The 14,003-nt window shown below is 37.4% G+C and overlaps 1 protein-coding gene across 1 annotated transcript in view; it reads right to left on the reverse strand.

Annotated features, from left to right (window-relative positions):
* Positions 1 to 14,003, reverse strand: part of rock1 (Rho-associated, coiled-coil containing protein kinase 1) — a 77,910-nt gene that overhangs the window by 18,999 nt on the left and 44,908 nt on the right. The window contains exons 9-18 of the mRNA XM_002934134.5: positions 13,441 to 13,532; positions 10,564 to 10,723; positions 10,412 to 10,478; positions 10,027 to 10,115; positions 8,930 to 8,978; positions 6,398 to 6,533; positions 3,382 to 3,473; positions 2,139 to 2,385; positions 1,088 to 1,194; positions 44 to 194 (exon numbers count right to left, since the gene is read on the reverse strand). Coding sequence (XP_002934180.3) covers positions 44 to 194; positions 1,088 to 1,194; positions 2,139 to 2,385; positions 3,382 to 3,473; positions 6,398 to 6,533; positions 8,930 to 8,978; positions 10,027 to 10,115; positions 10,412 to 10,478; positions 10,564 to 10,723; positions 13,441 to 13,532 — 1,190 coding nt within the window. The remainder of the gene's footprint in view (positions 1 to 43; positions 195 to 1,087; positions 1,195 to 2,138; positions 2,386 to 3,381; positions 3,474 to 6,397; positions 6,534 to 8,929; positions 8,979 to 10,026; positions 10,116 to 10,411; positions 10,479 to 10,563; positions 10,724 to 13,440; positions 13,533 to 14,003) is intronic.

Below are 14,003 nucleotides of genomic sequence, written 5' to 3' on the forward strand. Positions count from 1 at the left end.
GCATTCTGGATAATGGGTCCCATACCTGTACTGAACCACTTACCACACATAGCAACTGACTTTTCCTCTTCAAACGACTGGTGTCTGTCACTTAACCTTGCCTTGGTTACCTTATGCTCATTAATCTCCTGCTCAAGCATCTGCTGCAATGTTTTTAGCTGGTAATTCAAGTCAATTTCTAGATTATTTTTTTCCTGTAAAAAAATGCATGTTATGAAATTTTACAATACTAATATAAACACATTTAAATATGCATGACACATACATTTGTTTTTCAGACATTTCACACAATTTAATTTCAATATTATATGTTGACATTTTCTATGCCTAGCTATCTACCTGCAGTACAATGATTCTAATCTCCTTAAATACACATTCAGATTAATTTCAATGCTACCTCACATCAATATCTATGTGCATGTTTATTCTTTTCATATATGTGCCTAAAAGATTATCTCTTGCTTCAGTTTTCTGATCTCCATTGTACCACTGTGCAGTTAGCAAATGAAACAAAGTAAGATTTAATCACTGCCCCCCAAAACTTCTGACTTGTCATTAAACAAGAAAATTATTGTCCAAAAATTCATTTACACAAAGCAAACCACAAGCTTCACATTTATGTCAGTAAGCTGCAGCAAACCAAAGAAATGCAAAGGCCTTTCCACCAGCAACTCCTACTGATGCCGGTAGTTCTGGTTCTAAAAGAATGTAGCAGAAGCCAGGTGGCTATTAGACCTGGAGTAGAGTTAAGTTTTTCTATGTTGTTAGAGAGGCAGAACCAGAAAACAGAAAGGAACCGTCAGTATCCAACATCACTACTATTAATTTAACATTAATTTACAAGTAACTGTTTTTAATTAAAAAAAAAAAACTGCACAGAAATTTGGGGTTTTGACACATGATGAGTTTTGATCTCAGCTATTCAAAGAGGCGGCATATATGTGCTATCTGCTACAGTTTGCTTCTTACATTCCTGAGGACTTAAATGTGTAGTGGTTGTATTTCCTTTCATTATGCAAGAAAAGACTGTTTGGAGTGTGAAGATCCCTGTAATTGTTTCATGAACATATGCAACAACAAATATTACCTTTTCAGAATTATTAAGTAAATCCTGTGCCCGTTTTCTTTCTGATTCAGCCATTTCAAGGTTATTTTTTACATGTTTTAACTCTTCTTGTAAGGATGCCATTCGAGCTATTAACAACAATAGAAAATATGTTCATTATAATATAAAAGTATGATTATGAATGCACCAAATCTATAATTTTAGATTCAGCCAAATACTGAACCAAATACAAATCCTCATTTGTGTATTCAAACAAGTTGTCCGGAGCTTTATTAAAGAAACTGTGAAGGTTCAGAAATATTTCCTGCAAAAAGTGCTAGGATTGGGACAATTCCTAGATTTGTGCATCCCTAACATTTGCACACATTATTAAAGGAAGAACACTGTAATGGCAAATTTATAACAGCAAAACAGCGTATACACACGTCTAAAATTTAACTGGTCTGTATAAAAGCTATTATATGGTCAAGTAATTCCTCTGTGACTTTTAATATGTTTATGAACTACAGAAGGGGGTACATTATTCACTACATAAACTGTTTTTGCTGGTTTAAAAATTAAAAAAAAACTGTCGGTGAATTTTGTATAAAATACTTGTGAAAAAAGCTTTAGCTCCTAGTTGTTGCTCTGTGCTGCAACCAAATATTTCTATTTCTATTTTTGCTGGTGTCAGAACAAACAAATGATTACAAATTGTCTTTAATTTGTAATGCATGATCATTCTGATGTTAAAACCTTAAAGACAAGGAAAGGCAAATTCACTGGTGGTGACATTTCACTTACCGTTTCCAGTCAAGAGAAAGGCACTGTGTCCTCTAATTTATAAGGATATTAGCCCTGTGGCTTGCATTTTATTATTGTTCTTTATTTGTTATAGTGCCAGCAGGCAAATGGATGCTGACTCCCTACGTGACTAAAATACTCATAAAATTACTTTAGGGTATGCATTAAAAAAGTAAAAACAAGATCCATTTAACAATATTACCATTTTCTCAAATAATTGTAATCAATCTAGCATTAGAAAAATGTAAATAGCAGTTAATCCCCACTATATTTGCATATATTTCTTTACCTTGCAGATCACCAATCATTTCAGATCCTTGACTTCTGTCCCTGCGCTCTGAATCCAAGGCTGCTTGTAAGTGGAAATAATCTTTCTCCACCTGTGATTTAGAACTTTCTAATAATCTGCATCTATCTTGTAGCTCCCTGTTAAGGGCTTCTAACTGGCTCACAGTCTTGCTCATCTCTGTTTGACTCTTTCGAAGTCTTACTGCAGTATCTGATTCAGTCCTTAGCAAATCATTTGCTTCTTCCAACTGAAAAAAAAACCTTATTATTAGCTTGTTTGCTTCTGTAAACTACATAATATGAAATGTAATAAAACATCTATACATATATACAAACACATGCACAAAAGAGCAGAAGTTTGTGTGCCCTTCTCAGAAAACTAATAGAAGAGCAAAGGCTCTAGCCAAAAAGTTTTGCAATTCTGCTCATGTGGAGTACCTAACAAATTACAGTCCTTCGGTGATAATTAGCTTTTACTCACCCTATCCACATATTAAAAAAAAAAAAAAAAAAAGCATTTCTGCTGCAGAAGCAATATAATGTTGTAAGGAAGACTGCACCCTATAGTAGGAATGAAGCAAATAGAGGGGGGGGGGGGGGTAACTATAGTAAACCTGCCAAAATTATGAAAACGTACCAAAGTAGGAGGTCAAAATATCAGGTCATTTGCGCAACAAGAAAGTGAGTGGCTTTTAGTAGCCATATCATGTTTTGACAAACTAGAATTTCACTTCTAGGGGATACAATTTTCAAAATCCTCCCTTACTTGTATCTTGCAGAGACATATTTTACTAATACTTCCAAAGGTTGGTTGTGATTTTTGCATAAAGATTCTACTTTTGTTGTTTAGCGCTGTTTTAGAACTGTCTAATGCAACTGGAAATGTATTCAATACAAAAGTTGTAAGCCCACATATTACTAACAAAATCTGAAAATGTATAAAAGATGTGATGTGCTTTTGATGCTTTGGAACTGGAGGTGTAACACAGGTTACAGTGCAGGAAAACAAGCTACCAGAAAAAGATAAGGCATTGGGAGAATATCAGACAGCATTGTACAGATAAACTGATACGGACACTTTTTTAAAATTAGGACGGTGTAGTCAGACAATATGATACTAAGGTGAAGTATATAGGGGGGAGAAAAGAAATAGAAGCACTCTGTCCGTGCTTTAAATTTATAGGAAAATAAGTATAATGTACTGGACACATATTAAATGAATTTATAGCCACACCCTTACTTACTTGTTTTTGTAGTTGTGCTATCTTTTCATTTGTAATATGAGAAGTCTGGCTTATTTTCTTAAAGTCTTCTAGCTGGTCCTTTAAAGTAGACACTAAACATACAAAAAAAGGGATATAAAATAATTACTAGACGCAATAGCACTTATTTGTTTAAATATGTATACAAGACCTAAATATTCACAACAGGTTGAATATTGATGTAATTTTGCAACGTGTGTGGATGACCACAATGCACTAACCCCACATCATGAACAAATGCTGAACTCTGGGTTACTAGATAAAAGTGTGGGCCCTAGTAGGAGAGATATTATAAAAAGATTTTGTATATGATAGGGAAAGACCTAAATTGCGCAAGACATGGGCACTTGTCTATCCTCTATGCCAGGGCTCCCCAACCTTTCTTGTTTGTGAGCCACAGTCAAATGTAAAAAGACTTGAAGAGCAACACAAGCATCATAAAAGTTCATGGAGGTGTCAAATAAGGGCTATGGTTCGCTATTATGTAGCCTCTATACCACTAAGTCAGGAATTAAAAAATAACTACCTGGTTTGGAGAGCAACATGCAAGGGGTTGGTGAGCAACATGCAAGGGGTTGGTGAGCAACATGCAAGGGGTTGGTGAGCAACATGCAAGGGGTTGGTGAGCAACATGCAAGGGGTTGGTGAGCAACATGCAAGGGGTTGGTGAGCAACATCCAAGGGGTTGGTGAGCAACATCCAAGGGGTTGGTGAGCAACATCCAAGGGGTTGGTGAGCAACATGTTGCCCCTGAGCGACTGGTTGGGGATCACTGATCTAAGCCTTAGGTTTATGAGTGAGAATCCCAGTACTCTGCTTAAAGCCACTTGATAGTGCCAGAGGCAGTCGAAGGGTTTTAAGATGGCCATACACGCACCGATAATGTCGTACGATATTCAGTGCGTGTATGGCGACTTGGCAAGGCGACCGATATCGCAGAAGGCTGCTGATATCGGTCGACTCGCCGATCGGGTGGGTTAAAAGATTTTGATCGGGCACCATTGAAGGCGCCACAGCAAAATATGCCTTCAGGGCTGAATCAACAGAAGGAGGTAGAAATCCAATTGTTTCTACCTCCATATCTGAGGATTCATCCCTGAACGTCTGTGGAGGGTTGGAACTATCTTCCACCGTACCATCGGTCGCATGAAAGATTGAAAACCGCCAGGTGTGTGGCCTTTACTAAAAACAAAAATAAACAAATAGGTGTATTTGACTTTATTCTATAAACCCTAAGTAAGCCTCACTGTTTACTTAGTCACACTGACAATATAAGGTGATGCTCTTATTATAAAGTATATCTTATTTTTGTCATGTTAATCCTGACATAACAAGCAAAAAAAAAGAAAAACACATATTTGCATTTATAAATTCGTGTGAGGTGGCCATAATACTGAAATAGTCAAGATATTTTATACAGACTACAAGAATCCCTAACCTGAAGGAAAGGTCTTCAGCAATAGTAAAGACCACGGTCAATTAAAAATAAAGAAGAAATACTGTGAGCTGGGAATGAATTGCTTTAAGGAAACCGTGAACAGGGCCAAAGCAATCTGGACAGAGATTCAAAACTAGTCCTGGCATTTCAAATATAGGAGGCCCAATGAGACCCCACATGGGTCTTATAAAAAGTCTTAGTCTATGGCATATTAGAGCAGCCCCTTTAGCATTTTCCAGAATAGATTGCCACTCCAGGGTGGCTCAAAGACCCCAGGATGTTAAAACTGCATGTTGGGGCAATTATTAACAAAAACTGTAGACTTGCACAGGGGCTCTGCAAGGTCTGGATCCACCCGTTTATTAGCTATATACATAATAACTTATAAGCGAATAGATGAATATGCATTAAATGGCAATGCAGTTTATACAAAGAATTTTACTAGACACACAGCATAAAAATTTCAAATGACCAGTCTCACAAGAACAAGGTAGTAAGCTTACACATGCAAAATGCCCTCAATTTATGTAGCTGAACAGAACTAGAATCCTATTTATAAAGAGTATTTTCTTTAAAACCTTCCTCTCTCTCTCTTATATAATGCGTAAACTTATTTAAGATGGCATTTAGAATATACCTCACTATGGTGTAACCCCCATTTAAAACACTTTAAAATGTTACCAGATCCGCAGATGTGGGCACAACACAAGATTAAAACCCGGAAGAGGGGAACAAACATGGCTGCTCTGTCGGTCTGTAATTATGAAGCGAAAAAACTTTGCAGATTTAGTTTATAAGGAATTTAAACCGGATATCCCACAGATTACACTGGAGCACTAGGAGGATATATTAGAATCCACTTTTGAAGGAAATATTAGTAGTAAGGACAGGATGAAACAATTAAACTACTTACATAGGGTGTATCTCACCACACAAAGGCTACATAACATGAACCCCACTTTAAGCCAGGAAAGCCCCAAGTGTCAACATACTCCTGCAAAATATATACACATATGGGAATGTCCTAGAATTTAACTGTTTTGGGAGCAGCTAACACAGTTAGTTGAAAACAATGTAACACACTTCTGAAACTCCCCCAAACAACTAAACGATTCTCAATACACCAGCGTAATAAGTAATAACCTTGATATTCTCAATAAGTACTTGAAACTGACATGGAACAGTATGAAATAAGACGTCACTGTTATGTAGTTTGTTATATTTTAGTGTTAAAATGTAACATCCTGTACTACTGACATTATGTTATATATGTAACAATATATCCTGCGATTGTTCAATAAAAGAATTGTTAAAAAAGTAGCAGAATTTTCTTTCGATACTGGAGCAGTTTTAATCCATGAATGAGTTCTTTCTATCTTGCACCAAAGCTGCCCCCAACACATACAAGGGTACAGATGCTCCCTTTTAGATGTGTATCCAAATCAGGTCCACATGTGCATACTCAAGTGATACAATTAATGTGTCTTACAAAATTAGGTATATGGAAACACTATGTTTAGAAACAAATTCTTGCAGTCATGGCTACCCTCAATAACTTGCCTTCATTTTCCACATTCCTCCGTTTTTCACTCTCCTGTTCTGCCTTTCTTTGGTATTCATTTATCCGATGTTGCAGCATAATTTTTTCCTTCTCAGTCTGAGCCACCAGCGATTCCAAGTTTTTTCTTTGATTTCCCTAGATTTATGAACCATGAAAGTTTGTGTTTTATGTAACAAAATAATTATTCTTCCATAAAATGCACATGAGTAAGATGTTTAAACCTGATCTTATTTTTAAGCTAAAAGATGAAGTCAGAGGCCAGTAGCGCTTGACCAAAACATGTAACAAGAGAAACACATCATAAATTACGTTATATATGTATTTGCATTGATGTTGAACAACGGAGTACAATCATGTCACAACTAGAAGACTTGACTGGAAGGAATATAGGTTGTTAATCGTGCAGTTTAACACACTCAAGAGGATGTCCCACATAAACACAAAACATATGTTTCTTGCACAAAGCAGAGCAGCACAGCAGAGTACTTAGGTGCCATCTTCCATCCATTAGAAAATGCTTCAGGTCTTATTGCCAATACAGACCCTACAGGAGCATGGGCAGTCAGGAATCAGCTTCAACTGCACACCGTCCATGATGGCAGTGAGACCCAAAGCATTTTCTAATAGATGGAAGATTGCCCCTAGTTACTCTGCTGCACTGGTTTTTTAGCACAGGATTTTAAATAGGGCCACTTTTCAATAGTTCTTCTTTAAAGTTTACAAAAGTTGTTTGCAATGTTTAGTTACGGATGGGACTATCGAATGTTAATCTTATCCTTAGTGTCCCTTAAAATAATCTAGCACAGTTAAAAACACACTAACATTTAATAATTTTTTTTTATCTTCATTTACCATACACACTCACACCCCTGATCCACCCTGGCCACACACCATTATGCCATAAATGCCACCCTTCATCCATCCAAACTACACCTGTTGGCAGCAAGTCCTACCACTTGTGACCCAAAAATCACACTTTTGCATCTATCAGGGACCTGCCACAGGGCTCAACTACATTATGCCCTGTATCCCTAATAGTAGACCGGATCAGTTTTAAAATCCCAAGTGATCTCACCAATCACCCTCCCCTGGGCTGAATGTGGAAGAGTTTTTTTTTGTTTAAAAAAAAAAAAAAAAAATTCATATAGTGCCACAACTAACAGCAGGACTGAAATGATGGCAGCAGGAAAACTGGCTAAGTTAAAATATGCTATTATTTTTTATCAATACAGTATTAATACATTCTTAACAAATAACGCATTATAATATATTCTTAACTATAATGACCATTCAGCAGACCAGTGACACCAAGAAAATGAGATTTTGTGTACTCGCTTTCTCTTAAGATGCTTGGGGGGGACAGAAACACTGGGGTATAGCTGGTGCCACTAGCAGACAGAATAAAATAAAATAAAAATTTAACCCCTTCCTTTCCAACCCTTTTGGCCTGAATGCTAATTTTGTTTAGCTCAGGGCCATAGAGAAGTTTTCCCTTGAAAGGCAGACAGGTCAAGGACTTCTTTGAGGATAAATCAGACTATAATTTGATCCAGAGAGACCGGCAGGCAGCGACCAAAATGCCGTAGTGCGACTAAACACCTGGGCAGCGCCAAGAGAAACCTCGCAGATGTAATTATTTTCTTCCTTGATCTGGGTAACCCACTGGGACAGTTTGTGGCGTGGAGCCCCAGAAAAAATTGAGTCCAGAACTGGGGTTGCCCTGATGACACAGGCCATGGTGAGGATAGGGCAAAGAGCAGAGCCTGAAGCCATAAACAATCCTTCCATCTTCTTAACCATAGAATCTTTCAAAGAAGATGCATCTGGAACCAGGAGAGGTGTGTTCTTAGCAAGCAGAGATTCCAGCACGTTAATGTTCTCTATAAGTATGAGGAGGAAGTGGCTGTGGTAGTAAGTAATTGTTCGCATCCGAAGGAACTTTCAGTCTTGTTTCCATGTGGATTCCGCCCATGTTTAATGGAACTTCCACCCAAATGTCTCCTCGTACTGGGTGCTGGTACTGGGTACAGGGATTAGTTTTTTACTCTTGTTGTGTCCTGTCTCCTAGTGGTATCAGCTATACCCCACTGTTACTGTGTCCCTCAAGCTGACGATGGAGTTGTGGCACCACAATAATCTCACACATCATTAAATCAGTAACAGGAGGCAAGTGCTGAGTGCCAGATCAGATTCTTTCTTTCAATATTATATAAATTTGTGTTTATTTTGAGGCACTGTTTAAATTGTAAACTATCTACCATCCAATTATATACAGTCGTGCACAAGACCCTCTTTATTTTATCAACAAGTTATATGGCTGACAGGCATGCTAGCAGCAAACCCACTGTAATAAATCACTGATGATATAAATTAACTGTAGACAAAGGTCTAAATCCAATTCAAAAACAGCATATCCACAGTTTGCTAAAAGGCTAGTTTAAATGAAATTACTATAGCTTTATTTTAATTTTGGATGCATGAAAATTAAAGGCATGTTTCAGTAACATCTATTATAAGTCAATAACGTTTACCTCTTCATCCAGTTCCTTCATTATTTTGTCTAACTTTATATTTGACATTCTAAAAGAGAAGAAAACAAAATTATTGACACAACTGCTAGGGCTAATGCATTTTTAATGCATGCAAGGAGCAGTAAATAGTTTTTTTCTAAAGCCCCAGCCACTTAGAAATAAGGCCTCTATATGTTATAAACAAATATTGGTTGCGTCTTCTCAACTTCTCTCTGTATTAACAAGCAGCACAAAATTTCAACCTAAATGTCAGAAGAAAAGTTGCAGGGCAAAGGATTTCTTTAGCAATCTGACAAATTAGTATGACTATCTAGCTCACTAGGTGGCCAGAGAGAAACTTTATTAGGATCCATGAATGCTGATCTTAGAGGGCCATTTGATCAGGATGCTCTAGTAGATCAATATGAGTTACCTTTGAAAATAACAAAATATGTGCAGGCCTGGACTGAGATTCAAAATAGGCATTTCATATACACAGAGGCCCAAAAAGCCGTCCACCTGCCCACTAAATAGTCACTGTCTATTGCATCTTACAGCAGCCTCTGGCATTTACCAGAACGGACAGATTACCAGTCCAGGCCAATACATGTTCACAAACAGAGAATTAATCAGTCTCAGTAAAGGGGACACCAGATCTTTAGGCACAAAAATGGGAAGTTGATCTTAAGCTTGATAAGAGGATATGATCTTAAACAAAAGCCCACTGCCAGATGAGGTTGCATAAAGTGCTCCATGAGCCAGTATCACTAGCTTAGGCTGCTCTCAAATGTGCAATATGTATCATATTTGCTTAATCACTCTAAAATTCACACTTAACCAGATTTTAGTTGGGCAGTTTGGATAAAATTGTAAAACAAGCAGTCACTACCCTGTATACATAGAAACCCATGACTGGTAGTACTAAAGACAATGGCTTCAGTGTCTATATGTTTAACCACTGGAATATGTGCCCCCCGCCTGCAAAATAAATTATTTCTAATGACAATATGGCTATTTTCCCTTTAAGAATTTTTCCATTTTAGTGAAGATACCAGCCATATTTGTTGCTTTACATTTTTAAAGGGTGAAATGAAATGAACTTCTTATGTTGTATTCACCTGCACTTTTGCTCCATCTCGTCCTTTAACTGCATTTCATTATGCAGCTGTTCCTCAAGTTGATAGATATTCTTCTGTAGGTTTTCAACCTAAAACAATTTCAGTGAAATTGGGTATTAGCTGCAGTTTGTTTTGAAGTTATAAGGAAAAGGCTCTTTACAGCACAACATAATGATACACACATATTCTATGAGCAGCTTGTCCTGCCCGTCTTAATAGTCTGTTACCTTTACCATGCAAGAGTTCTAATTTCCAGCATAGCAAATGATAGGTTTGTTTACCAGCATGCTTAATAAATGTCATTATTAATTATTATTATTGCCACACTATTAATTTATTTAGTGTTTTACACATAACTAGAACATTCTAGCATCAAGTAACCTACCAGGTTTTTGTCTACTGTGGAGCTGCTTCTGTTGTCATTGGGATTTGCTGAAGGATCATCTAAGTACCTAAAAAGTATAGTTTTGTGATAATGAGACAAATATTTTATTTGCTTTCAGTATAGTTTTAAAGAGGAATATGCACACTACTTACTGTCTATTACTGTAGTAAGTAAATCCTACAAAGGGTAGTTGGTTGCCAACAAAAGCTTTAGGTATTGGAAATGTTTCTTCATCACCTTTATCTTCCTCTAAGTCATCAAAATTGCTTGTGTCAATATCACTAGTTAGATCAGGAACAACTGGGGCTACAGCTACACAAATAGAGGGAACAAAACGAAACAGCCATTTTAATTTTGTTTCTATTTAGGTTTTAACATTTTTTGGTTTGAACTTACATAAAATTCTCCTCTGAATGCACCATTAATGTACTGGCAGGACTCAACTTTCCATGAAAAGGAAGCAGGGATATGGACACGGATTAGAGCCCATTCCCTGTGTATTACAGCAGTCTTCCATCTTGAGATTTTGTTTTCAAGTACTAAAGTATGTTTAGACTTAATGCAACTGTTAGAAAGGGCAACCACAGCAAGCACATCACAAACAGCATGATGGGTTGATTCACAACGGAGCTGTTCAGACAAGGTTATTTGCCTGTAGGCATATCACATCGATGCCCTACTTAAATATGCAAAAATTCTAAAATGAACTGGCAATACCTAACAGTAGTAAAACTCTAAATCTTCTGACAAGCTCCAACATGCAATAACTGCATTCACTGAATTTGGCTTTATACAATAAAGCTTAGACTGGGCATCAATTTCATATTTTCTGATAGTATGATTTAGTCAGTCTGACCTCAAATCTGTGTATTCTTTATCAAAGATTTATTTCCTGTTCCTCCAGTTCTCTACTTTTAGCATCTCTTTATAATTGTGATTATGTGTTTTTTTAAATCAGACACAAATTGTGACCAGATTTGTCAGCATAAGGATTGCATAATTTACTTTGTGTCAGGGAGAAGTAATTATGTAAGTTATAGTGATACTTAGACTGAAAAACTACCCTTCAAAATATTAATATACATTAAGTTACTTATAGGTCATGTTGATCACTTTTTGCCAATAGTTTTGTTTTTGCAAGCAATTGTTACTTGAAGATCCTAAACCTGACTGTTTAACCAACCTGACTGTCCCTTTTCAACCTGTCAGGTTTTTTCTTGGTGTATCTTTTTAAATAGCAATGAATTATTGGGGGTGGAATACTTGGTAAAGGTTATCCACACAGCTGGATTAAAAAAAAACAGCCCAACGGATCTCTGGAGCACAAAACTGGCTTAAATAAAATATTGCCAAACTAAATAACCATGGAAGGGGAGGAGGAATTTATCCAAATGGCCAATTTATATGCATCATAATATTTTAGAAATATGTTTGTGAAGATTTTCAGATTTTCATTCATCCAGGTCATGGTATGCAAAGGAAGTTGAAACAGTGAGAAAACAGTTGCTTAAAGAGAACACCCTTGGCAACAGAACAAAGCTTAACACAGGGCAAGTACCGTATATACTCGAGTATAAGCCGAGGTTTCCAGCACAAAAAATGTGCTGAAAAACTCAGCCTCGGCTAATACTCGAGTCGATATACGCTGCGCTAACATTCTTCTCACCCGTGTGGATCTGCGTATGCACGCACATGCGAACGCGGACGGGCAGACACGGGGGAGGATGTCTTATATGTAATAGATCAAGGAGGATCTACCTATCTATCCCTTCTAATATTTTCCTTACTAATCCTGAGGCCTAATCCTAATTCTTTTTTATCAGGAATATTCTGCCTAATAGCCAGAATGGGCTCCCTGTTGCTCTCAGTTTTTCTCCACCTATGTACCTAGTGTTGCTGCTGCGTTTTGCTATAACATTAGATGACACGGGGGAGACGAATGTCAGCGCAGAGTATATCGACTCATGGATGGGGGTGGCAAAACATCAGTCCTTCATCTGTTATCCATGTACAGCTCTTAGCATAACCTGACAGCCATCCCCATGGGCAACAGAAGATAGCAGAGTTCATCTAGTAAGGTTGCACAACTGATAATAAGCACTGCTTCCTCGAAATTCTATATACTTCCACTGGCTGGCTTTCAATAAGCACCCTGATATCCATATTGTGTCTCCAAGTAGTGCAAGATAACACACTGTTTTTTTGTACTGCTTGCTAAGAGTCAGAGAGGGTGGAAAGCTGGAAATAGAGGTCTACAGGAAACCAAACCACATGGACCAGTATCTGCTGTTTGACTCCCTCCACCCACTAGATCACAAATTTGGGGTTATCAGAGCCCTACATCACAGAGAAGACAAGATCCCCAGAAGCTGAGGTGAAAGAGTTGGAACATCTCAGAGGGGCCCTTAAGACATGTGGGTATCCAGATTGGGCCTTTGTTAAAACCAGTAGAAAAAGAAGCAGTAACACCAAAACTACTGGTGAAGGTGGAAAATTTAAAGGCAAAAGAACTTGGTCCTCCCATATGTAGCTGAAAGCATCCCTGTATGCTTTAAACCCAGAAATACACTGAGGCAGCAACTGGTTCACCCAAAAGACTCAATACCAAAGCATAAGAAGAGTAATGTTGTGTATGTAATGTTGTGTATGCAATGCAGTGAGGAGTTCTCTGACTTGTATGTTAGAGTAACCAAACAACAGTTACACCAGTATATGGCACAGCACAGAAAGGCCAGCTTCTCTGGTCAGGAGAACTCTACCTACAACATTCCAGGGAATTTATTCCAGGAAGATCTTTGGCTTTCTCAATTCAGAATGACTTGAACAGTCGGATGACTGGCTTAACATCTTCAGGAAAAACACAGCAAGTCCAGTTAATTTGACTTATTATTACAGATATATTATGTTAGATTTGGCACTGTAGCTCTAAACTGGTTTCATCCAAGGTCTGTCAGCCTGTACAGTTAAATCAAATATTAAAAAAAAAAATTTAAACTAGAAAACTAATTTCCACAAACAAAAATACTTACTGTCTCGAAGAGTTTCCCATGCCCATTGATCATTCTTGAAAAAAGGATGTCGTTTAATTTCTTCCACCCCGTTTCTTCCAAGCCTGACTTCCCTACAAAGTAGGCCAAACAAAAGTTCTCACTTGTTTTTTGCTTGCATCAAAACAGGATCTTAGAAAGGTCCCCATCGGGACTGAAATGTTCAATGCATAGGACATAAACATTCACAATTCACAAGAAAATACATACTATAATTTAGCACACAGTCATGTAATATTCAGCAACAAACAATGGAAGAAAAGAGCTGCACAAAGTCCTTGGTCAAGGTCTTTAGCTCATTGGCATATTTGTACATGTCCAGTAACCCATAACCATCAGTAACTTGGTCAACTGCAGGAAGACTACAGAAAGCAAATCCAACTGTTACTAGATAAGTTCCAGTGACTTTCATTATCATAAAATGGCCTTACTCTGCTAGAGCTTCCCCAAACAACTGCTAGTGAAGTTGAAACATCTATGAGAAACAACAGTTCAACTTTAAATTGGGAGATCACACAAATTTACAGAAATGGAAAGTCATGAAG

This window comes from Xenopus tropicalis, chromosome 6 (assembly GCF_000004195.4).
Source record: "Xenopus tropicalis strain Nigerian chromosome 6, UCB_Xtro_10.0, whole genome shotgun sequence".
Lineage (NCBI taxonomy): Eukaryota > Metazoa > Chordata > Amphibia > Anura > Pipidae > Xenopus > Xenopus tropicalis.